This window comes from Pongo pygmaeus, chromosome 4 (genome assembly GCF_028885625.2).
Source record: "Pongo pygmaeus isolate AG05252 chromosome 4, NHGRI_mPonPyg2-v2.0_pri, whole genome shotgun sequence".
NCBI classification, from domain to species: domain Eukaryota; kingdom Metazoa; phylum Chordata; class Mammalia; order Primates; family Hominidae; genus Pongo; species Pongo pygmaeus.
In genome coordinates, this window is record NC_072377.2 from 85,137,728 (window position 1) to 85,163,992 (window position 26,265).

The following is a 26,265-nucleotide window of genomic DNA, read 5'->3' on the forward strand; positions in this document are numbered from 1 at the left end:
ATGACAACCCCTGTCACTTTATTGCTATGGTCTAAGTGATTTGGGCTATTTAATGATTTCTGTATCATCTAAGACAAACAAATCAAGAACTCCGTTTAAAGCAGTTATTGCAGAAATATACTGTGTGAGGCCCCAGTTAAGCTTTTACTGATTTGAAGTGTTTTTCTCAAATAAAAATTAAAAAAATACTTTTCACTGAAGGTAACTGAGAAATTGTTTGATTCAACATAGAGACGAAGACACATTTTCTTCTATTTTTTGAGACAGTACACTTCGTGATTCACAGGATAACTTGCATCAGACGCAATTTAATGAAAGCTCTCAAATAAGCGATTTTATTCCTATCCATGATTGCAGACATTTACAAAACCATAACATCTGAGTTCACCTTAAAAAATAACTTATATAAAGCAGTGATATACACAGCACAAAATAGTTCAGGGAGGGGGCAGGAGCAACTTGTAATAATTAAAATGTAAACGTGAAAAAAAGGATGGAATAAAAGTCCCTACTTATTTCTACTTAAGATGTCATGTGATAATATTTTACAATGTCCTGTGGGTCAATGCATGTATGTGTATATGTCTGTATGACATACACATATACAGTACATTCTCTTTCCCACACATATACATACACACATAATTATTTGCAGTTCAGTTTAGGGCAATTCTAATATGCCACTCCGTACAGTTGTTTGAATCACGTTTGGACCCGCTTTCTTCACAAAAGAGGGGAGAGAGCAGGAAATAAAAAGGTTGGTTTGGTGTGACTGAGATTCCTTTGTTTAACTGTACACTGTGATGAATAATTTTCTTCCGTAGTAGTTCTGTGAAGGGCTGACTCACTGTGGTTTTCATGAGGAGACTTGGTAATGGATCACACGCTCATTGTCATGCTAGGGGAGTACTAGAAGGAAAGAAGAATCCATATTTTAACAACAATTCTTTTAGAGATCACTAAGGTTCTTCTTCGTACAATAGAAATGATGAATTCTAATTTCTCATCATCTTTTATGTGCAAGCTTTTCATCTCATACAACATAAAATAAGAAACTATAAAAAAAGTAAACTGATACAGACTTAACTTAGTACTGAAATTTTAAATATTTCCCCTGGAAAGCATCAAGTCCTGTTCTCTCCCTGCACCCAGAAGGCTGATCATTACCCAGTCCCTCTGCCTCCTCCCTCCAGACAGATTTATGTTTTGCAGGCACTTGTAAAAACCTTGGGTAAATTTAGTCCAAGGCTGGATCATAACTAAGTATGAGGACTAGTCTTTGCTGTCTACTAGCTTGTAAACTGAGGAGGCTACCTAACCTGTCTTGACTTCAGTTTCCCTATCTGTAAAGGGGCTTGGGGAAGATGAGATATAAAATCCTTAAACCATGTATTTATTGAATACACAGAAAGTGCTCAGCAAGTGTTAGGTTAATACTGTAGGGAAACAAAACAAAAACAACTCCAAGCTGGACCTGGGAAGCTCTCATTAAAGCATTTAAAATACTTGAGTCTAATTTATACTTCAGCATTTAAGCATCTTGCCCATAATCTGTGACTCTAATCTTTTTTGTTTGTTTGAAGCAGGGTCTCACTCTGTCACTCAGGCTGGAGTGCAGTGGTGTGATCTCAGCTCACTGCAACCCTGACCTTCCTGGGCTCAGGTGATCCTACCACCTCAGCCTCCCCAGTAGCTGGGACTACAGGCACACGCCACCACGCATGGCTAATTTTTGTATTTTTTGTAGAGATGGGGTTTCACCGTGTTGCCCAGGCTGGTCTCAAACTCCTGGGCTCAAGCAATCTGCTCGCCTTGGCCTCCCGAAGTGCTGAGATTACAGGCGTGAGACCCTGTGCTCGGCCTGTGACTCTAACTGTAATCCACAGCCATTTTTGCACGTGAGTAGGAACATCATTGTTACATGCGGACTTGTCAGTTTGATGAGGCTGACAAATGATAAAAGGTGAGGGTTTCAGAGATTTGGAAAAAGTCGTTTCAAAAATGATTTAGAGAGAAATAAAGAGCAACTATTTTGCTAATTGTGCCATTGTACCCTCATATTCTTGGGGAACAGACTGTGACAGAAAAGTTCTACAGCAGCACCATGCAAGAGAACTTTCTTCAAAGACATACCTGTTCTGTGGTCTGTGCTGTCCAACTTGGAGGTCACTAACCATATGTGCCTACTGAGCACATGACATGTGATTAGTACAATCAGGACACTAAATGTTTAATGTTATTTAATTTTAATTTATTTAAGTATCCACATGTAGCTAGTGGTTACCATTTTGAACAGCACAGCTCTAGACTATCTGAGCTGTGGGGAGAAGCATCTAATCCCACATGGTAATCTACTCTTTGGATGAAGACAGTTTCTAAATTAAAATGTAAATGTGGACCCTGAGATGTTTTAAATGTTTTATTGGAAACCCATGAGGACCAGGGTAAAAGGTAATTCCTTTCAACATGCTAATAACAATTGTGCCTCCTGGAAAAAGGCAGATAAAGTCAAAGGGATTGGTCCCAGGCTCCAGGAACCTAACCAGAAGCTGTGACAATCCTGGGTAGGCAAGCACGAACTTTTCAGAAAGTTGTCAGAAAGAGAATAAAATGAAGTGAATTATAGACAAGCTGAGACCGGCTGCAGAAATCAGAAAGACATATAGGTGTGTACTGATGTAAGGATGGATTACAGTGTGAAAGCCGGACTCCCCAGGGAAGAGCACAGAGGGGAAATGGCTCAGCTGGCACCTGTCTGGTCCAGATGTCATTAGGGCTCAAACCAAAAACATGCACTGTTCCTGAGGAAAGGTGGGTGATTAGGCCTGGAAAAGGGTCACTGGACCATAGGAAGAGGATTGTTTAATCCTTTAAACATGCATTACATCAAGGAAAATCTATTAATACTTGTTAATCACTTCACAGCCTACAGTGTTTCAGTACAGGAAAGTGAAATTACATACTTGAACTGATCCTGTATGTAGGATTATAGTGAGTATATGGTGATAAGAAGGGGAGACTTTTAGACAGATCATAGGAGAAAAAAAAAGAGGGAAACTGCCAGAAACAAGAAAGGAGATTCAGTTTAGACAACCTCTCCCCTTGATCATAGCAGCAGAAAAGCAAAGCAAAGCAAAACCCCCAGTCATAGACAAATGCTGATGACATGGAACCGATCCCTGACCCTGTGTCAGAGGGGAACAGACGACCATTTCATCACATCACATTTCAACCTACCATTTCATCATCACAAACATGATACCATTTAATATGTTTACTCAATTGATTCCATGCACATAATGTGATTCCATGTCTCACGTTATAAATAATGACAGCATGCTTCAACTATCCGGAGCCTGTGGCTAAACAGAACTATACTTTGGTATTTAGAAGTTTAGAGGCAAGAATAAATAAAAGGAAAATAAGTGGTTAGCAAGATTTTACTAGAATAGAAAAAATCAGAGAATATGGCAAAATGGGCACAGATAAATTTAATCTATGCTTTCCGCAGCTACTGTTATTTACAATAAATATTGGTGATTCCATCAGTCCAATATAACTTTCTGTGATGATGATGTTATAATTCTGTGCTGTTTACTGCAACAGCCACTAGCCAGAGGTTGCTACCGAGTTCATGAAATGTAGCTAGTACAACTTAGGAACTGAAATTTTAGTTGTACATAATTTTAATTAATAGGGCAGCTAAATAATCAATCATTCTTTTAAAACAAAGATCTTATTGAGTATACTGTGTCAATAATATAAAACAATAAAAGATACTAAGCGTTTCAGAAAGGACCTCAAAGGAAATGCTTTTTAAAAAAGTTTCTGGGGCCGGGTGTGGTGGCTCATGCCTGTAATTCCAGCACTTTGGGAGGCTGAGGCGGGTGGATCACAAGGTCAGGAGTTTGAGACCAGCCTGGCCAAGATGGTGAAACCCTGTCTCTACTAAAAAATACAAAAAGTTAGCCAGGCGAGGTGGCAGGTGCCTGTAATCCTAGCTACTCAGGAGGCTGAGGCAGGAGAATCGCTTGAACCCAGGAGGCGGAGGTTGCAGTGAGCCAAGATTGCGCCACTGCACTCTAGCCTAGGCGACAGAGCAAGACTCTGTCTCAAAAAAAAAAAAAAAAAAAGTATTCCAGTTCATTCATATGTCAGGTTATGTTAGGAAATAGTGTTGAAAATACAGAATAGCCTTCATTATACTATACGTTGTTAAGAGTATGTATATATGTAAAGCTATACATATGCATATACTCTATTATCAAGCATTTTTATTTATTGCTATCACCTCAACACCAGCAACTGTTAACATTTTTGTATCTGTGATATTTCAAATGTTTTAAGTCAATCTTACAGAAAAATGATACTTTGTTACTGATTTGTTGGGAAGTTAAAAGAGTGAGGTTGGCCCAGAGAGGAAACTGAGTGAAAAAATAGAGAAAATGAGGGCCCAATTCAGTCAAAATGGAAGCATCAGCTCCACACAATACAATACAACTCAGAAAAAGGAGCAACTGGCCGGGCACAGTAGGTCACGCCTGTAATCTCAGCACTTTGGGAGGCCGAGGTGGGTGTATCATGAGGGCAGGAGTTCGAGACCAGCCTGACCAACATGGTGAAACCCCGTTTCTACTAAAAATACAAAAATTAGCCAGGCATGGTGGCACATGCCTGTAATCCCAGCTACTCAGGAGGCTGAGTTGGGAAAACTGCTTGAACCCAGGAGGCGGCGGTTGCAGTGAGCCAAGATTGCACCATTGCACTCCAGCCTGGGCAACAGAATGAGACTCTGGTCTCAAAAAAAAAAAAAAAATATATATATATATAAAATATATATATTTCTATATATATATAAAGAAAGAAAAGAAAAAGGAGCAACCATCTAATAAAGTTCAATTTTTGAGTAGTACAAATAACTGTAAGATGGTATGCTAAATATATTTAGTACAGTAAAATAGTTTGTATTTATGCCTGGGTGTCTACATATGCAATGTGCCATTTACACTCCTGAGGCTGTAAAATGCTCATGTTCGGCCACCATTACTGAAACTACTTCAAAAAATGAAATAAGGGGAAATAACAAAACTTCTAGGAAAACTCACAGAATGGGCAAGCAAAAAGGAATTTTGCTATAGATTACTATTCTTCAAAGTAGTAGAGAAGTGGCTTACGATTTTCCAGAGGTAAAGGAAGAGTAGGTGTTAAATGGAGTATCATATTTAGAGACATAAAATATTCATGGTGTACTGTAGTGAGACCACACTTCAATGTTTCTATTGTACTGCTGCATCAATATGTGATGACATATTGTAATGTTTATGCCAAAATGCTGTGATATCAGGTTGCCCTGTTTCAAAACTATTCTATGAGTCTGGCTCTCCCTAACCAGATGATAAAACAGCTCTTACAAAGCAGTCAACAGCATTACAGTTTGGTTCAGTTAAAAATGTAACCCTTAAAGATATTATTTTAAATGTATACCAACTTATTTTATCTTTTAATGTGAAATGAGATAGCACGCCTTGCTAGGAACTTGTGATTTTTTCCTTATTATGCCCAGTTCATGTACCATAAAATCCAGAGATTTCCATGAAGTCTTTGAACAATGTGTATAAATTTCTGTTTATACATGTCAAGAACACTTTAATTCTCACTATATTTCTGTTTAAGTGTCTGTATGATACTTTATTTTCTTAAAGAGAGAGAAACAAAGAACAGTTCCTCTACCCTGAGCTAAACAAAAGTGAAATAAATTGAAATAAATTTAGTATTTATATGATTACATTAAAAAATTGGGGCTGATGTGATTTCTTTACAATAGCAGAAAATGACAAAGGGGGTAAGGGAATGAGAGATAATCTACCATCTTGTTTGTAATTCCTATTTGATGCCATTATTTTAATATCATGTTTACTCAACTGATTACATTTCAGTGCCATGGGAAAATATTTTGCTAAATTAATTCAGGAAATAAGACCAGCTATTTTCTTCACTTGAGAAGCATGAAAAACTATTTTTTTGAACTAAGGCTTTTTGTAGTCTGTACTTTCCAAAACAAACATTTTACAGTTTGAACACTAGGGGGCATCTTTGTTTCTTGAAATAAAGGGTCTTGGTTGTGATCTAAAAAAAAAGAAAACCTAAGCAGTGAAACATTTTTTGATTCGCATTTTGTTTTGTCAAGGATGTTGGCACCGCAAGGTTTATGACTTTGGGCTGGGCATTTTTGTTTCTATATTAATTGAATGAAGCAGCATGTATGAGTGTGAAGAGACTAGGATAGTATCTAGTACATAAAGAGTACTCAATAGATATTTGCTCCCTTCCCAGGCCTCCTTCTGTGATTTAACTTCAAGATAAAACCCGACAGATCCTTAAAAGGCAGACTGCTCAAAAATATGTGCTTTCAGAGTTATGTGTATTAAACACTAGAACTTGCATGTTCATTTATTGAACAATGTTTTCTTTTTGAATTCATTAAGAGTTCTGCTTTTCCTTGATTATAGCAAAGCTAACTTATTGGGGATAACTAGCTTATTTACTTCTTCAAAGCCTTACATTTGTCAGCACCAAATCTCTTTTGTCTTTCTTCCTCTCTCCTCTTATTGCTTGATTTTATAAAAAGGTCTAAACAAAAATGTATGGTAATATGACAGAGAAAGCCACACATAACAATGATATCATTCATAACAAGTCCCTTCTCAGGAGACAGAAGAATGGAGAAGCCAGTGTGGACATGCTTCCAAGGCTGTACTACCCTCCAGGGTGGTGGTGCAGTTTCTCAGTCCACCATCAAATTATTTTTCCTTTTACAACATTTCTGGTGGGGACAGGAGACAAGGAGGGAAGAGAAAGCAGGGAACTTCTGTTTGCTGTTAACTCTGCTGGCAGTCTAGCATTGAACCTGCTTAAGTTCAGGGGCAGGGAGGGTGAGCCGGAAGTTAGGGGTGGAAGAAGCCTTGTTCCAGCTGCTCTCGTTTCTAAATGCATATATTCACAGAAGAATCTGTTGTTTGCCATGTGCATAGTCCATTAGGGATTGAAGGGAGAAGCTGGGGCTTATTCTGTGCAAGGAAGTTCTCCACATCCTGGCATATCTGAATCTTTGCCCCAGTGAAGAGCTTTCTGATGCCAGTTCTGAATTGGTACCCCTCTTCCAACTGTTAAACAAGACAGCAGTCACTAATGACAAATCTGGGAAGGAAGTAGAGGGAAGAGTTCCTCTTGTCACTGCCCATAAGTGAAAGTCATGTGGAACCTTTTTAAAAAAGTTTTTTTTCCAACTCCAAATTAATCATTTCCTCTGACTTTTAAAATACATGGCTTATATATACATTATAGCACTCATTAATCTGACATGCTTTAGTTATATAAACATCTGTTTTTCCTATTGGGTTGCACTCTTTGAAAGTAGGTGTTATATTTATTTCAGAATATCTTGGTCTTAACCTGATGCTTTGCATATAATAGGCTCAATAAATGTTACACTGAATTGAATTATCAAATAACTCACTGAATTATACCATTTTATTGCTGGTAAAATTACTCAAAAAGGAAATAAATGTCTTTAATTAGATAAAAGTGAACATAGGAAAATTAATTTGTCCACAGTTTTGAAGCAAACCACTCAAAGAACCAGGATCTAAAAAATAATTCCCATAATCTTAAGCATTATGACTTAAATTATGTAGCTTCTCATGTTTTTCCTTAACACTGACAGGCTAAATTTTTTTTTTTACTGTAAATTGTTACACATAAAAAATTCTTTGTCCTCACTAATCATATATTGCCTGCAAGTAAAACAAACTACAGATCAGCATAATTTTAACAGAAACGAAGTCTAAAAACAGGGGAAGTCTTGTCCCCTGCAAAGGTCCTATGTGGGTATCAGAACTACAAGAATCCACAGAGCACTCAATCTTGTATTCTGTTTTGGGAATGGAATAGCCACTCTGTATAAAGCAGCCACTCTGTATAAAGGTAGATGTGCTATTAGCCAGTGCTTCAAATTCTGATGGCATCACCTCTGGTAAATGCTGAGTTGGGCAAAATGAGGGTAGTCTCTCTTCTGATTCTGACTGCAGTTTGGTAGGTCCTCCGTAAGAAATTTTAAGGATGGTATGAATCCTATGAAGACGAAATTCATTTGGGTTTTGAAATCTTTTATGCTACATTCCAGTTCAGTGGTTCTTAGCAGAGAATGTACACCAGCATCAGTAACAAAGCTTTCTCACATTCAAGTATGCCCAGCCCCACTCCTGGAAATTCTGATTCACTAAGTCTAGGGAGAGTTCTGGGAAACTGTATTTTAAAAAATTCCATTGGGGTTTCTAATGTGAAATATTAACGTAAAAAATCATTGCATTATGTAGAACTCCTTGAGAAAAGGCACCATTTTGTCTTTTTGGTCTCTCCAATACCTAGCATATTGCCTTGGCATGTGGTAAGTGCTCAATAATTGCTTGTTAAATGAATGATTTTTATTGCTTCTCTTTTTGGTTCTGTCTACTTCTATGGAGATATGGAATGAACTTTTGTGTAACAGTACAATCACACGCAAGCAGTGACTTGGGTATTCAGCTCAGGTTAACAGACCGCCAATTTGGCCTTCAGTCCAGTGAGGTCTACTATATAAAGTAAGAACAGACTTTTTAGATTTTGAGGACAGCACTGAAACAGACCTAGTTTTGCAGCAACCTGAGACATTTTAGTAGCATGAAAACTTATAAAAAGTATCAAATAGGCAACCTGTTTCCAGTCTGTCCCTTTACGGTGGAGGTTCTCAAAGAGAAAACTATTATTATGGTTTTTCTAACTATGTACACAGAATAAAAAAGAAAAAGTTTGTTTTAAAAATTATTTTCAAAGATATTCCACTTAAAGTTTCTCTTATCTAAAAGATAAACCTGTTGAACTCTAGATAAACAGCAGTAAAAGTGGCTTTATGCATTTATTCTAGCAGAAGAGCTTCAGAAATAAAATCTGAGTATAATATATAGTCAAGGGAATACTTACACTCTCACTCTGAAAAGGATTTAAGAAATTTCCCCCCATTTCGCCATCATCCCTTGGAGTGCCCGGTTGATTACTCAGGCTCATATTATTGGGAGAATTCTGTAAACAAGATTTAGAAAACAAGGCATTGTTGAAAATTTTAATTTCCCTCTTGCACTGTACTGTTTCGAATATTGAAACAGCATCCCTAAGGACAAAGTATACTTCTAATTTTAATCTTAGACTTCTACCATGTATTCTATTTCATTCTTTGCACTTTGACAAGTACTAATGCCTTCCCAAATGAAAATTTAAAAAACAATCAAAGAACCCCCAATAACCTACCACAACTATTTTCTTAGTTTCAGAATCAATATTTATTCAATTTCCCACCCTCAGCTTATAGAGTTCCTAAAACTCTGGAGAGTTTAAAACATTCCCAGCAGGGGCATGATGAAGAGATCCTACCCACTGATAAGGCAAGATGGAACAATAACTTCCTTAGTCATTTCACTAACCAAACTTTGAAAGGTCACTGTTTTAATAAACATTTCCTTTTAATTCTACATGCAGTATACAGATAACACTATTTCAACCATTTTTACATGAACTTTAAGGAAAAAAGAAAGATAGCTAACAACTGTACTTAAGAACAAGAGACACCTTAGGACTTGAGAATTTATTATGTACTCTTAGAGGAAAGGGGGCTGAAAAGAAAACTGCTTTAGAATATTTTCCTATCATTAGTTTAAGAGTAGATTTACTTTGGAACTTTCCTTGAAGATAAAATGACTGCTATTAGCAATCTAATTGAACACCAAGTTAGCAGTGCGTTGCTTCATATTCTATTTAAATTTGCTAGTCTCACTATTACCGCACAATTTTAGCCATGGCAGGATACCTGATACTCCACATCAATAGGAAATGTAGAATGACATTGGACTATAAACCATGTTTATACAGTAGTATAACTGTAATTCTTCGAAGGTCCAATTTATTAACTTGTTAAAAAAAAACTTCAGAGTTAAACATTTTTAGTTGTTATTTCAAATGGAAGAAAGAGTTTAGATACTTTTTCCTAAGCCATTCCTATTTATATTGTTTTGGAATTAGTTTTTAGATTTTTTTTTTAAAGAAAATTGCTCAGAGAATTTTGTCTTAACTACAACAACTTGTATCATAAAAATTAACATTTCATGAATGAGTTATTCCCAGAAGAAAATGGTTAAAATGTAAAGCAGAGACAGATAGATGAGCTGGTAGAAATACACTGTGTCTTGTCTTGCTGTGCACCCTGCAGGGAGGATCTGAGAACAAGGATCCTCTGAAGTCCATTGGAGCTCTCTGTGTCAAGAAACCCCAAGGACTTGGGAAATATACTTTAATAGCATAAAGAGGATTCTATTTTTTTTGATAAATTTTTCTCTGAAAATGTTAGTTACCCAAGTATATAGAAAAGCAACTATACTTTGAAATGAATCTGAATATCTTGATTTCCTGGGAAAAAAATTAAGTAAAATTTAACTAACTGCATTATTTTAGAATTCATTAATTATTAAAGTTATTAGGTTAAATAAACTGTACCTTGAAAACAGGAATGATAATGCTGACTTAGCTCAAAAAGGAAACTGAATTTATAAAAAATATTGTAAGATTTACTCATAATTTATAAATTCTTTTGGATTTCTGTCATTTTATATACAATGGAGAAATTGGTAATACTAGAATAAAATACAATCTAATATATATACACATATATAAGAAAATTCAAGGATGCATTTGGAAGCTGCATATTTTACACAGTCAAACAAAAGAGTGAAATGAACCCTCTTATTCTTGTGTAACATTCATACCCCCTGTGGTATATAAGGTACCATGAGAGAAGCAGCGTATCTCAGACTCAGTTAGGGTGCTTTAAATCTTTGTTGCACATTTGCCATATATCATTTCTTGATTTATAATTTTGAAAGTCTGGCTAACTTCAAACCTGATTCTTAAAGTATTGATTTTTAAATATTTAGAATTTGAAAGTAACATTGCATTGCTAATGTTTAAATACATACAAAATACTTCCAATGTTATTATTTCTGTTTTACATGCAACCTCTTCAAAGCATGGTGGCTCAGCATTATACTCTTTTGTGTGTGTGTGTGTGTGGTGGGGACGGGTATTTAAGGACACTAACAGGAAGATTAAAAGGATACATTCAACATACAAAACTGAGATAAAATCAGATCTCTGAAACCTATTCCTATTCAGCCTACTGGACCATATTTGAAAAGCTTGAAGTGATAGGACAATCGGGTTTTTTTGGTTTGTTTGTTTTTAACTAGAGTAATCTCTGCAAAATTGGAAAACAACAGAAGCTCCTCAATGGGAAATTTTAAGAAAATTGTGCTATCCGTAATCGCTGAGTGACAGGATGATATGGGCTAAAGGGCATATTCAATATTGGCATCTGAGGGACAGCTAAGATAGCGGTACCAAAAACCATCCCAGAACAGGTAAGGAAGGTAGGTGGCAATGAATTGTGTGTATGCTTCATTTAACTGTAGCTGTATTTGTGTATTATGTCCAGTAGGTTTCATCAACAAGGCAAGAATATGATGTATAAAAAGGACTTAGGTTGGTCAAAAAGGCACTCTACTTGCTTCAGCACAAAAGAGTACAAGATTACTTTCAGATACATTAGGCCCATCAGTTTAGACACATTAGGCCCATCAGTTACAGTTAATACAATGAATGTGTACTTTATTCCCTACTTTAAGAGTTTTGCTTGAAAAAATATGGTTAGGATTACACTGATACCAACTTCAAGAAATTTTATTACATTCTCACTTATCATTTCTTCAAGCTGGAAATTCTTTCTCTTAAGCTATGATGTCATACATGAATGTTCATATACATATATATACACACACATATATGCACACACACATAATACACCACAAACACAATTTCCTCTGGCTGCCATGTTTAACCCTGTTAGACTTCCTGGTCTGATTTCATCTAGCAGGTATTTCATATCTTCTTTTCTTTTTTTTTTTTTTTTGAGACATGGTCTCTGTCACCTAGGCTGGAATACAGTGGTGAGATCACAGCTCACTGCAGCCTTGGACTCTTGGGCTCAAGTGATGCTTCTGCCTAAGCCTCCTGGGTAGCTAGGACTACACTACAGATGTGTGCCACCACATCTGGTTAATTTTTAAAATGTTCTGCAGAGATGAGATCTCACTATGTTGCTCAGGCTGGTCATGAATTCCTGGACTCAAGCAATCCTCCTCCCTTGGCCTCCCAAAGTGCTGGGATTACACGTGTGGACCACTGTGCCCAGCTCATATCGTCTCTTAATTAGTAAGTTATTATCCCTTCTCCCATCCTCAAAAATTGTTCCAAACCTTTTAAAACTTTTTAAAATTTAAAATTTTTCCATTTTCAAATTAAAAAAGTGAACATTTTTAGAAACTGTGACTCTGCCTATAATTAGAATAAAATAATAATGACATTATTCTAAGCAGTGGATTTTGAATTGCTTTCTCACAGGCTGCCAATAGTGACTTTTCTAGAGTGTTGCTTTGACTCTGCTAGCTCCCTCAAATAACAAACTGTCAGTTATTCTCCCAGTGGGTACAACTGAGCTAGAACTCAGGTCAGCACACATGAAATGATGGTGTACATCTCTAGTCATCTGCCAGCTCCCTTGTGAACGGTGTAGGATCTCTAACTGGAGCCAAAATTCTTGGGGTGAGAATGCTTCAGGTTGAAAATACTTTCTTGGTAATTTATTAAACATCATATGATCAGAGCTTGTCTTCTCACGTACATGTGTTTTTCAAACTCAGAAATATAAATGTGAGATATGTTAATGTGAACTGCAGAATTTCTTTAGCTGCTTTTCTTCTAAGAAAACAAACCAGCCAGGCATGGTGGCTCATGCGTGTAATCCCAGCACTTTGGAAGGCAGAGGCAGGCGGATCACGATGTCAGGAGTTCAAGACTAGCCTGGCCAGCCTGGTGAAACCCGTCTCTACTAAAAATGCAAAAATTAGCCGGGTATGGTGGTGCGTGCCTGTAATCCCAGCTACTTGGGAGGCTGAGGCAGGAGAATTGCTTGAACCTGGGAGGCAGAGGTTGCAGCGAGCCAAGATTGTGCCACTGTACTCCAGCCTGGGTGACAGAGTGAGACTCTGAGTCAAATAAAAAAAAAAAAGAAAAAAGAAAGAAAATAAACCATATACTTCTCTCTACCCTCAACCCCAACTCCAAGGAAAAGGATTTTTGTTTCATTGATTAAATGGGTGACCCCTCCGTTATTAAAGGGATGAAAGGAATTTCACATATCATCTTTAAAAGCTTTCTAAATCAGACATAAATTCTGCATTCTGAGAAAGAGGCACATGAGTTTTGCTAGGTAATGCTCAACTGAGCAAGAAATAATTTTGAAACTTCATTGGAAGGTTTGAATTCATTTTGCTTACTGAAACAGTGCCATCAAAGTGCAATTGATAGTGTGAGTTCCTAGCCTTGTCCACAAAAGATTGTATAGCTAATGAGAAGAAAGATATTTAGTGTCTGTATAGTACTTCATAGCCCTTAACATATGTTCACACTTGATTCTCAACAATTTTATGAAGTAGGCAGGGAATGAACTACAAGCTTTATGTTATAGCTAAGCAAACTATGCCTATGAGAGATTAAGTAACGTGTTCCTGCAACTTGTAAGTACTATAGTAGCATCAGGCTTTCTGATTCTCAATTCAGTACTCTTTATTTATCTTACATATAAAATGGATAAAATAGAGTATCTATGCAATAAAAAGTAGAAAAACAGTTGAAGTAGTACTTATACACAACATTTAAAATGGAGTAAATTTTTTTTTTTTTAAATATGTAATACTGGTGCTTGACAAAATACAGATTTAACTGGAGAACTATAGAGCTGTGGCTACAGACCTAAAAGGGACTTTGAAAATTACCAGGTGATGGCCAGGTGCAGTGGCTCACACCTGTAATCCCAGCACTTTGAGAGGCCGAGGTGGATGGATCACCTGAGGTCAGGAGTTCCAGACCAGCCTGACCAACATGGAGAAACTCCGTCTCTACAGGCACATGCCTGTAATCCCAGCTACTTGGCAGGCTGAGGCAGGAGAATCGTTTGAACCCGGGAGGTGGAGGTTGCGGTGAGCTGAGGAGACGGCACCATTGCACTCCAGCCTGGGCAACAAGAGCGAAACTCTTGACTCAAAAAAAAAAAAAAAAAAAAAGACACAAAAAACTAAGTGATAATGGTCAAGGTTGTCTTTTGATTCACAAACAAAATTACTAGAAAAAAACAGGATGGAAATGAATGATAATGAATGATTCCAGGAAAACAAAAGGAAGAAGAAAGCTTCTTGAGATAGCTGAACATGTGTTGGAAAAGGAAGAAATGTGGGAAAAGCGGAGTTAGTGACTGTGACTGTGTACGCCTCGGAGTCAAAGACTGAAAAAATTAGGCTGGGAGTGGAAAGAGGCAGGGAGAGAAAGAATCTGGGGTAGGGGGTGTACAATGTGCACAATGCTACTGATGCTCTTAAGAGAAAAAGTGACTATGGTGCAACAGGCACTAATGGTACCATCACCCAAGGTCAGCCAGCCTAAAGCCCAGAGCCAATGAACCTGGAGCAGAGGTGGTGTAGAAATGAGATGCGTAGGAACTCATCTGAAGGCAGATTTAACTAGTCAATTCTAGTACATTGTTAAGTGGCATGTTTATTACTAGGGGGATAAATCTTATGTAATTTAAATGCATATTAACTTTGCTTTGTAAAAATTTTTATTTATCCTATTTGTTTGATCTCCTCGTTAAACTGAACTTCTTGAGGGCAGAGAACATACCTCGTTTATCTTTGGATTTTTAGAGCCCAGCATAATGCCTCAGTAGGCGTCAATATTTACTGAATGAAGGAACTCCTGCCTAAGAATAAACCACTTGAGGATAGAGATCGTGTTTGTTGTTAAGAAGACTTTTTTATGTCCCCATAGTACAGAAGGCAATACCCAGCACACACAAGTACACACTGGATGGTCAGTTACTGGCTTAGAGCACAAGCAATGCATCATAAGGCAAGAGAATGTTATGAGGAGTGGGCATAGTATGGTGGAAAAACTTGTATCCGAAAACAGGCATGGGAAAGTAAGCACAGAAGGAATAGCAACCGATCGGATATGAGGACAGATTAGAAGATGGCATTTAATTAATCATTATGACTTTTTAAAAATTTTAAACTTTTATAAATTATAAAGTACTTTCCCATATAGAATTTTCTTTATATCTATCTTATGCAAAAGGTTTTAGGTAGTTAGTAAAAATTTTAGGAAGATGGTCTAAAACTATCTTGATGACCCTACTTTTCTGTAATTAAGAATCCATCTGTAGATACAAGAATATGTTTCTCAAATATGGCATCAGAAATTTCACTGGTGACCACAAAGCACAATTTGGCTAATTAAATTGTTAGAAATACCTGAGATGCTGGGTGCGGTGGGTCACGCCTGTAATCCCAGCACTTTGGGAGGCTGAGACAGGTAGATCACGTGAGGTCAGGAGTTTGAGACCAGCCTGACCAATATGGTGAAACCCCATCTCTACTAAAAATATGAAAATTAGCAAGGCTTCGTGGTATGAGCCTTTAGTCCCAGCTACTCAGGAGGCTGAGACAGGAGAATTGCTTGAACCCAGGAAGGGGAGGTTGCAGTGAGCCGAGATTGCACCACTGCACTCTAGCATGGGCAACAGAGTAAGACTCCATCAAAAAAAAAAAAAAAGAGGTATCTGAGAGCCAACACAATCACAGTAATCTGACTTGCAAAGGCCCAGAGAGAAGGCTCTAATAAAGTTACATAGGGAATTTTGTTTTGAAAACAGGCTTCATAAATACCATTTCTCACAGAGGTAAGCTAGTACTCATTATAAATATTTATCTATTTTTAGAAAAGAAAATGACCTTTCTGATTTTTTGTAAACATGATTGTTTCTAAACATAGATATCCAAAATACATGTGGAGCTTGTGAGGCAAAGCAGCCAGGCAGTAGAGTTATAATGCCAGAATTCCAATTAAATATTTTTTAGAACTTGAAGTCTTAATTTAAAATGATTTTTAGCTCAATCAATCTTATTTTATTTTTCTTGGCAGCAGGAATTTTACATTATTATCCATAAATATGAATTAGAAATAGAATTTTAAAAAGTCATCCCTTAATGAATTTCTCTATTTATTGATATACAGCAGACTTCAAAGAGAATCATTCTGGTGGTAGCAAATAATTAGTTCTCATCAGTAATTCTAAATATATTTGACTCCCTGAGAACTATTTTAAATTCATCATGACCTAAATAGTATTTAGGTACTATTCTTCAAAAATATAAGGCATTTTAGTAAAGGATTCATTTTAGATACTCAAACTATTGAAAGAGGGAAAATGCAAACACATACTAATGGAAGGCTCACTTTCCTGCTTGTACTAATATAATTTTCCTCTTATCACTTTCTTACTCTATTTTGGGGACTAGAATAATTATTGCGGAAATCAGCATTTCCTAATGAAGATTTGCAAGATGAATTGGATATGTAAATGCAATGCCCTTATGATATATAATAACCACTTTTTCAAATTTATCTCTCCTCACATTTCTTTAGACATCTTTACATTTTCAAAAGATTATCTAAATTCTGTAAGTTTGCTTTACAAATAAGTAACATCTTAATGTGATTAAATTTGTTATTACTTGGGTGTCAACTAATAATGTATAGTATGTCCTGTTAATGAATCTTAGCATATTTAGGAACATTCTTAGAAGACTTATTTTACCCTTTCCCACAGATAATATGCATTAATATTCTTAACTTCCAATTAATTATACCTGGTCTTCTACTTTCAAACTCTTGTTCAAGAACAAAATTCGTAAATTTACTCTAATAATTTTAATGAGTTCCATGTTAAATAAAATTCTGATTAAAAACAACACAGAATACACAGCACTCACCTTGGAAATACTGTCCATATCTCCTGAGCCTGAAACAAAATATAAAAATAAAGCCTTTATTAAGTAAGATTTCATTTATAAATTAAACATTCCTTTAATTTAAATAAGTGAAGTATACTATATGTATTTTCCAGCATATAGCTCCTGAGTTTTTAAATCTGAAAAAATTCCTCTTCTTTTATACAGTATAGTGAATCAGTACCATCTGATGGAAAATGCAAGGAGTTCTATCCTTAGTTCCCAATCATTTTTTTTATGGAAGCATGAAGAAAACTGTTGTTATCATAGATTCCTGAATGTGAAATTTTAGAAAGACCATTTATATACCCTACCCAATTAAAAATTTAAAAATGTATATATAACATATATAGAGATATCTACATATATTTTTTGAAAATGCTGTAAATCTGATAAAATATAAAATGAACACTTGTGACAATGTTTGACAATATTTTAAACCATAATTTACTATAATAACCAAAAGCTAAGTATTAATATTAAAAAGTTGATAGCAATGAATATTCATGACAATTCTTCAAAACTAAAAATGTCTTTAAATATTATATTTTTATTTTGATCCTTGGAAGAAATAAACAATCAATATTAATTTCTTTTCTTATGTAAGAAATAGAGACCGGGTGCAGTGGCTCACGCCTGTAATCCTAGCACTTTGGGAGGCCAAGATGGGTAGATCATTTGAGGTCCGGAGTTCGAGAACAGCCTGGCCAAACATGGTGAAATCCCACCTCTACTAAAAATACAAAAATTAGCCAGGCGTGGTGGTGGGCCCCTGTAGTCCCAGCTACTTGGGAGGCTGAGGCGGGAAATTCACTTGAACCTGGGAGGCAGAGGTTGCAGTGAGCCGAGATCACATCACTGCACTCCAGTGTTGGTGACAGAGTGAGATTTTCTCAAAAAAAAAAAAAAAAAGAAACAGAATCATACATCAGGTAACAGAACAATAATCAGATCTTTGCCACAATATTAACTTTATTTTAAACAATTTAACTTCTGACAATTAATTTTCCTAGCATAAAAATAATATAACATTTTAGTAGCATAGCATTCAGTCAACATTACAAATAAAGCTAGGGCTTATTAATATAAGTTGTAAATAAATAGGCATAATAAATTATTAAATATTGAATGCATATATGCAATCATATACATGTGTATATATAAATGTACAGTAATGTTCATTATAGAAAGCAATGAGCCAGTTGCCAAGCATAGGTAAAAATCTTCTGAAAATTCTATTCTGGTGACTAAGATAATGAGAGCCTTTTAACTATTTACCAAATATCATCCTTTTGTGAATGGTTCTACAAATAACAATATTGCAAAGTGAATTATTTTGCAATAAATTGGAAAATAAAATTCAAGAATGGTGCTGTCCGATAGAATTTTGTGCAATGATGGAAATGTTTCTCTGTGATGTTCATTAAGGTAGTCATTAGCTACAAGTGGCTGCTGTGTACCTGATATGTGGCAGTGCAACTGAGGAACTGAATTTTAAAATTTACTTAATTTAAAATTAAATAGTCACACATGGCTAGTGGCTAATGCAATTGGACAGTGCAAGTCAAGACTTTGCAATCTAGGCAAAATAAGTATGAATTCTTAAAAGCTCAAAAGTCTCTTAGTGTACTGCAAATAATTTGGTTATTGAAAGATTTTCCAAGTATCAGAGGGAGGCATTTCCTGACCTTAGGTCAGGGAGCGAAATCTTATATATAACCTAAATTACTCATGAAGATATTTTTTCCAACTTAAGTAAAAGATGAACCCTTTCCAAAAGAAAAAAAAATCGTAACTCCCACCCCCATTGTCAACTTTTAAATTAGTTTATGGTCATGTTACTTAAACATATACGAACATAAAAAGTGTTTTTTTGTTTTGCATTTAACCTATGTGAATGCAAAACAAATATAACTATAGTGTGTGGTATAACCTAGTCCATTTTGCAACATTTGTCTGTATTTCTCACTATTGTTAAAATTTTCATTCACCTTGCAGCTATTTAGCTTCATATGGTAAGAAGGCATCATTTATAAAGTATGTTTTCTTTTTCTTTTTTTTTTTGAGATGGAGTTTTGCTCTTTTCACCCAGGCTGGAGTGCAATGGAGCAACCTCTGACTCCTGGGTTCAAACGATTCTCTGCCTTAGCCTTTCAAGTAATTGGGATTACAGGCGCCTGGCACCCTGCCCAGCTAATTTTTTTTCTTTTTTGAGATGGAGTCTTGCTCTGTCACCCAGGCCAGAGTGCAGTGGCGTGATCTTGGCTCACTGCAAGCTCCGCCTCCTGGGTTCAAGCGACTCTCCTGCCTCAGCCTCCCGAGTAGCTGGGATTACAGGTGCCCACCACCGCGCCTGGCTAATTTTTTGTATTTTTAGTAGAGACGGGGTTTCACCGTGTTAGCCAGGATGGTCTTGATCTCCTGACTTCGTGATCGGCCTGCCTCGGCCTCCCAAAGTGCTGGGATTACAAATGTGAGCCATGGCGCCTGGCCTATAAAGTATGTTTTCAACCATCAGTCACTTGAAATGGTCTTTATCACAAAGACAATGTAGGCAGTGTTCTCTTAAAAGAGAATCATTCAAATTATCCAGAATATGATTAACAATTTTATGCTAAAAAGGAGGCAAACATAAAAATCCAAAAACAAAATTAAGAAATTCTTGGAGAGAACTGAGGTTCTTCTGAGACTGTGTCCACAGAACTCTAGAGACAAAACAACAACAACAACAACAACAACAAACAGCTGCAAGAATACTGCAGCCTTCTGGGTTGGGCAAGCATGACACATGCCCACAGCAGCAATGTCTCCTTTTATGGTAAGACATGAGATTTCTATAGGTTAAAGTAAATAACTGTGAATATGAACTAGAACAATTCTCACACTTCTGATCTTCAAGTGATCTACAGTTATAACCAATAAAATGTCAATTAAACTATGTGTATGAGGTAAAAGTTGAAGTATTTAAAAATGAGTAGCTGGCTATGGAAGAACTTTGGAAACTATAATATGCACTATATAGAATTAAGGTTTTGTTATGAATTTATTCTCAACATCAAATTGAAAAGCCTTACCTAAAGAGCCATTCATGTGATGTGACTCCATTCCTCCTAATCCACCCATGGGACCATCTGACCCAGGGCCCATTGGAAACTATTTTAAAAATGAAGAAAATCACTGTAATCACACTGAAAACAATGGCTTACCTCAATTTTACAATATATTTAACATTACAAGACACTGCCACAACTTATTTTCACTTTCAAGCTATGGAGATCTTTTACTTTATGTTTTTCAGCCTTGTGGATTCTCTAACTGGACTGTTTACCTCTCTCATATTGTTTTCTCTATGTTTCACATATAGATGTTTAGCTTAATCATATTCATCTCCAAATTTTTCTTCTTCAGATATACTCAGAAAGTATATACAATCCAGTGTAAATTAGAAGATAAGCATTTTCCTCTATGATACTGACAAATTTTCTATTGAAAACCAAAGGTGGTTCTTAAGAAGCTGTTAAGGGTATTGGCTTATTAATAATAATAATTCAATGTCATCATGACAACATTAACATTTTTCTTAGCAGGCAATCTGTCTTTGTTTAAATGGACATAATAAATAATTTCATCTTATAGGTTAAATATATTTCATTCCTTGGGGATGGCTGAATATAGCTAATTCTTCTTGGCAGTCTCAACCATGTCACTTCAATGCCACTCAGAGGTTCCATGGCAATTCTGCTTAACATTTTTTAAAGCAGTGGAATTCTTTTTTTCTTTCCTTTCTTTTCAGGTGGAATCTTACATTAGAAGTCTGGTACAAAACAGGTGTGCTCTGATGGGGTTGGTGATAGAGAACCCATGGCCTGCCCACTCAGTCTTCCTCTCATCTCTCTAGAAGACTAAGGAAACATGGAGCCCAGTTCGAAGACAAGTTACCATAATACCTTACACTTACAGTTAAGACAGCCCACTGAAAACACTTTCTCTTCAAATTTCCCATGCCAAAAGCATTTCTACCATGTTGTATGGTGCAGAATATTGACTATGGTGTGTGTGTGTGGATGCAGTGGTGGTGGTGACTAATCATGAAGGCTTTTAGGGAGAAATAACTGCCTTTGGCAGGCAAACCTGTACTTCACCACCCCTGTGTGGGAATAAGATGGCCTTCTATCACCATGGGCAATACAAACCACATGCTTATAAAATTCCCCAAGAGAATGCCAATTTTGCTTGGTAAAATTGAGTATCTAAAAGCACATAGGCTGGTGTTCAGTAAACAACTTGGAATATGTATGCCTCACTGATATAAGGCATATATAAGTCAAAGAAATTGACTTTAAACTTACTGCTGTTATTCAGCTTTTATCAAAAGTACAGTTTAGATATGGGTTGAAAAACTGGTGCTGGTAGGCCTAGTAGCCTGTGAACTTTTATCTGTCTCCTACAGTGTCTTAAAAGACACTAAAACTATAGGTATGTATATTTGGTCAGTTTAACATATAACAAATATATCTTCTGATTTTTCTTTGATTTCTGCTACCCTATATACACATGTATATGTGTATTAACTACAATCTGTTATAAATATTTTTGTAAACATGTAGGCCTTATAGATAAATAAAATGTTTTCCTGTGAACTTCTGTGGAAAAATCACGACCATATGCTTTATTAAGAACACCCAAGTTCTTCCTGTAATAACTGCTTTAGCTCCATATTTAAACTCTAGATTTCATATTCTAAACAAAACAAGCATAGACAACTTCCTCCTTTATTTTCAAGTTTATCAGGACAAAAAAAGATCACAATGAAAAAGCTTAGTGATGCTAAAAATGAGGTTAATATAAATGATTATACATAGCCTGTCATTTTCAAATAGTATATATCATTAATTATTTACAATAAAGTAAGATGAAACTAACATATAATTGATTAGGATCAGTTTTACTTTTAAATTATATTGATATAAAATATCTGTTATATATGTGTACTGTTTTTTTTAACCCAGCTCAGAGAAAAGAATTTGACTTTTTGAATATTTAATAAGCTCCTGGATAATAAAGTATAAAGTTTAAACAATATATAGGACATGGAATGCACTCAGAGTTTGAAAGTCTTCAAATACATTCCAAAAATAAAAAAAGTTCATATTTACATTAGGTCTGTTAGGTCCAGGAGGTACTGCATTCATTAAAGTATACATGTTATCGCCAGAGTTGGTTGAATCTGAAACAAAATATTACTTAATTAAAATATTTCTTTAGAATCTATACCCAATTCATCACAAAGTAATGATCAAAGATGGTTTGCATACTGATACCTCTCTCTATATAAGCTGCAACACTTGAAATTGTCATTACTAAAAATAAATACCCACAGTCATTTTCTGACCCCAAAATTATCATTCTGAGATCATAAATTAGGTATGAGGAATCACTTCAATAATTCAGGTAAAAGGATTATTAGAAATTTAAAAAATTATAGTAAAGTTTTTCTTTTTAAAAAAGATACTTTTTCACTTCAAGCAATTCTATGTGTGTGTATGTGTGTATATGTAACATATATCTCTTAAAATTCAGATTCAGTCGCTTTTCAGTTTTATTTCCTTAAGTTTCCAATATACAAATTTTAAAAATAGTCTTTTTACTTAATAATTAGTGAAAGCTGGTGGACTATCCTGGCTTAATTCCGAAAGAAAAAGATTAGAGTAAGAGTATACAATTAGAATAATGTAATTCTCCTGCTTGAACTAAAAGCCAGCTTCTTCCAGCACAACTTCTGATGAAATGTTTTTACTCACTTTATTTTTGATTTATTATAATAAAAATATCTGTACTGCATATCCATATAAATATATGTAACACTGTGCAGTATTTAAAAAATTTATATTTCATGTCTGTTAGCTAATTCTAACTAAGTCTCTGAGCATACATGTTTTTATAATATTAAATCTAGAGTGAAAGGCTAAATATTTTACATTGAGAAAATATAAATGATAAATTATGGTTTTCTATTTTTCCACATTATACAGTTTTCTTAAATATAATGTAGTAGGCCTCTTTTGTTTTATTTTGTTTTTTAGACAGAGTCTTGCTCTATTGCCCAGGCTGGAGTGCAGTGGCACGATCTTGGCTCACTGCAACCTCCGCCTCCCGGGTTCAAGCGATTCTCTTGCCTCAGCCTCCCAAGTATCTGGGACTACAGGTGCGTGCCACCACGCCCGGCTAATCTTTTGTACTTTTAGTAGAGACGGGGTTTCACTGTGTTAGCTAGGATGGTCTTGATCTCCTGACCCTGTGATCCGCCCACCTTGGCCTCCCAAAGTGCTGGGATTACAGGCGTGAGCCACTGCGCCCGGCCAGTAGGCCCATTTTGAGAAAAAGATGTGTTTGAAATTTTTGTACTGATTCGAGACAGAAGGTAAATATCATTTACTTTCTCATGGCAGTAACCATGGAGTGGCAATTACTTTTCCTTTTACTGTGTGATTACTCATTAGTAAGTTTATTATTTTAGTGTGCATTACTTACAGAGTAGATCTCATGTCATTTATTGGTTGGCTGTGAACAATGACCCATAAATCTAAATACTGTATCTTATTTGAATATATCTATTTGAATATATCATAATATTGAAAAAGTTGGAATGCCTACCTCAGGTTGACCCTATTTGTTTATTCTAAGGAAGGTCCCAACCTACTTTTGTGGCCTTAACTGTTTTTACATCCTTGTGTATGCCATACTCCTGTCAACCCAGGCTATTTGTTTTTTCCTGCATGTGACCAACCTTTCTAGCTCCATGATTTTGTTCTTTCTTCCTCCAAACATCTTCCCAATCTCTACACGCTGAAATTCTACTCACTATCGAAGGGCTATCTCAAATGTTATGTCTTCCATGAGGTTTTTTTCCTGGCAGTTCCAAGTGCATGAGTGCTCCCCTCCCACTGAGTTCTGCCTTCCATTATAGGAATATTTTACTGCTTTATTCTTTCCTCCTGCTTCCGACTAGGATATAATAAGCTCATGGAGAGAAGGAAAGGACCGTGTCTTACTCATCTTGTGTACTAAAGACAATAAATACTGCTAACTTAGATTTAACTGTTGGAATAAACTCAATCACACACAAGATTAACTTTAAAAAATCTTGGATTGCTTTTTAAACATAGGAAATCTTCAAATGGTTTTTCAACTGTATTGGCCTTACTCTTGGTGAAAGGAAGATGGGCTACATATTTTAAATGTGCACAAAGAAAAGAAATTTATCATTTTAAAGACTAATCAAGAATATAATTTCATCTGCTATGAAAAAGTCTGAGAGGGATAAGATCGGTATTTATGGCCGGGCAAGGTGGCTCACACCTGTAATCCCAGCACTTTGGGATGCCGAGGCAGGCGAATCACTTGAGGTCAGGAGTTCCAGACCAGCCTGGCCAACATGGTGAAACTCCGTCTCTACTAAAAATACAAAAATGAGCCAGGCATGGTGGCACACTCCTGTAATCCCAGCTACTCGGGAGGCTGTAGCAGGAGAATTGCTTGAATCTGGGAGGCTGAGGTTGCAGTGAGCTGAGATTGTGCCACTGCACTCCAGCCTGGGCAACAGAGACTCTGTCTCAACAAAGAAAAAAAAAAAAAAAAAATATATATATATATATATATATGTATTTACTGGAAAATGTCTGACTTCTTTTTATGTACAGAAAAACTTTACAATAGAGTGGATCTCCTGGGACCTCTTTTCTTGTGGGTGGGGTGCTGGCTGAGTATTAGAAGAGTGACTGTGACACAGGATGAACACATAAAAGAGTATGCAAAAAGACTAGGAAGATGTACTTGTGGCAATTTCTGGTTTGAAAGGAAGATTACTTATTGCCTGCAATGTTCAGTGTTGCTCCAAAAACTTTTTTTTAGTCTTGTAGTGAAGCATTTATTATTCACATGCTACCTTCATAAATTAAACATTAACTTCACCATATAAGAACATAAATACGGGCAAGATGATCAGTTGATATAATTCTATCTTCAATGAATTGTATCATTTTCAATGAAGATGCCTTCAGGACACAGACCATTAAATATCCAAGGAGTTAGTGAAGCAAAGTAAAATTTTGTATTAATTATCAAGTTTATGATTTTTCTAAATTAAAACGGCTCAAAATTAAAAATTTTTATTGGTATGATCAATGTTACTGAATTTCAAGCTTCTATCTTAATTTCAACAAGCCAGTTAAAAACATATGAGTTTAACAGTAAAACATCATAATCGAATACTTTATAATTATTAAAATTTCCCATCTACTTAATCATCCCAAAGTAATAACTGATAGAGTTTTAGCCTATTTCTTTGTTTTCTACTTTCTAGATTTGTGTTACGGTTTCAAATGAAACTGTGATTATATTGCATTGAATCATGAGATTTTATTTTTCCATGTCATTACAAGTTCTTTGATAATAATTATAATGGCTGTATTATATTCCAACTTACACCTTAAACATTAATTTACTAATTCCACTAAAATTGAATTAGGCATGAGTTTGTGTCTACTGTTTTACTCTTGAGTATAACAAATGAGCATCCTTCTACATAAATCTTGGGTTGTATCTCTGTCATTTCTAGTATTAGAAGTATAGAGTCACATGGTATGAACCTTTTCATGGCTCTTGACACACTTTATCATAGCATTTTCTAAGAAGGGTGTGCCAGTTTAGTCTTCCACTGTTAACAACCCCAAGACACATTTAATAGTCTGTGTGAAAGTCTCAAAAATAAATGATAAAACTATTTAAAGTAATTATATAAAAGGATTATGAAAATATTGAAGTATGTTTTAGTTTAGAAGATAAAAAACTTTTATTATTACATAGTGAATTTATTAGCTGACTAATAAATACTTATAGACATGTAGCGTAAATAATACTGTAAGTACGTCTTCATCCTTCATTCATCTTAGTAAGATAATAGATGTGGTGAGTCTGATTTGGCATTTTAAACCTAATGAATCCATGTATTTAATGTTTTATTTATTCAGAAATTTTCTAAATTGTAGAAGATTTGGATAGTTTTATCAGTCTCAATAAATCTTTAAGTTAGACACATTTTTGGGCAATTCATATAGATCAACAGTGTTCATCCTAATTAAATCTGACACCCACACCATAGGAATTTTCTAAATGCTTAACTGGATAATACCTATTTAAGAATACTATATTTCTTCCTACCCTG

General features: G+C 35.6%; 1 protein-coding gene across 25 annotated transcripts in view; it reads right to left on the bottom strand.

Annotated features, from left to right (window-relative positions):
- Nucleotides 1-307: 307 nt before the first annotated feature.
- SSBP2 (single stranded DNA binding protein 2) overlaps nt 308-26,265 on the bottom strand; it is a 336,920-nt gene continuing 310,962 nt past the window's right edge. For 20 of the 25 annotated variants that reach the window (XM_063665469.1, XM_063665470.1, XM_063665468.1 and 17 more), the window contains 5 exons: nt 22,199-22,269; nt 20,117-20,195; nt 17,025-17,053; nt 9,019-9,117; nt 308-909 (listed from right to left, as the gene is read on the bottom strand). In XM_063665469.1, the coding sequence (XP_063521539.1) occupies nt 880-909; nt 9,019-9,117; nt 17,025-17,053; nt 20,117-20,195; nt 22,199-22,269 (308 nt within the window). In that variant the 3' untranslated portion in view covers nt 308-879. The remainder of the gene's footprint in view (nt 910-9,018; nt 9,118-17,024; nt 17,054-20,116; nt 20,196-22,198; nt 22,270-26,265) is intronic. The other 5 variants (XM_054489479.2, XM_063665464.1, XM_054489478.2 and 2 more) reach the window with 1 other exon arrangement.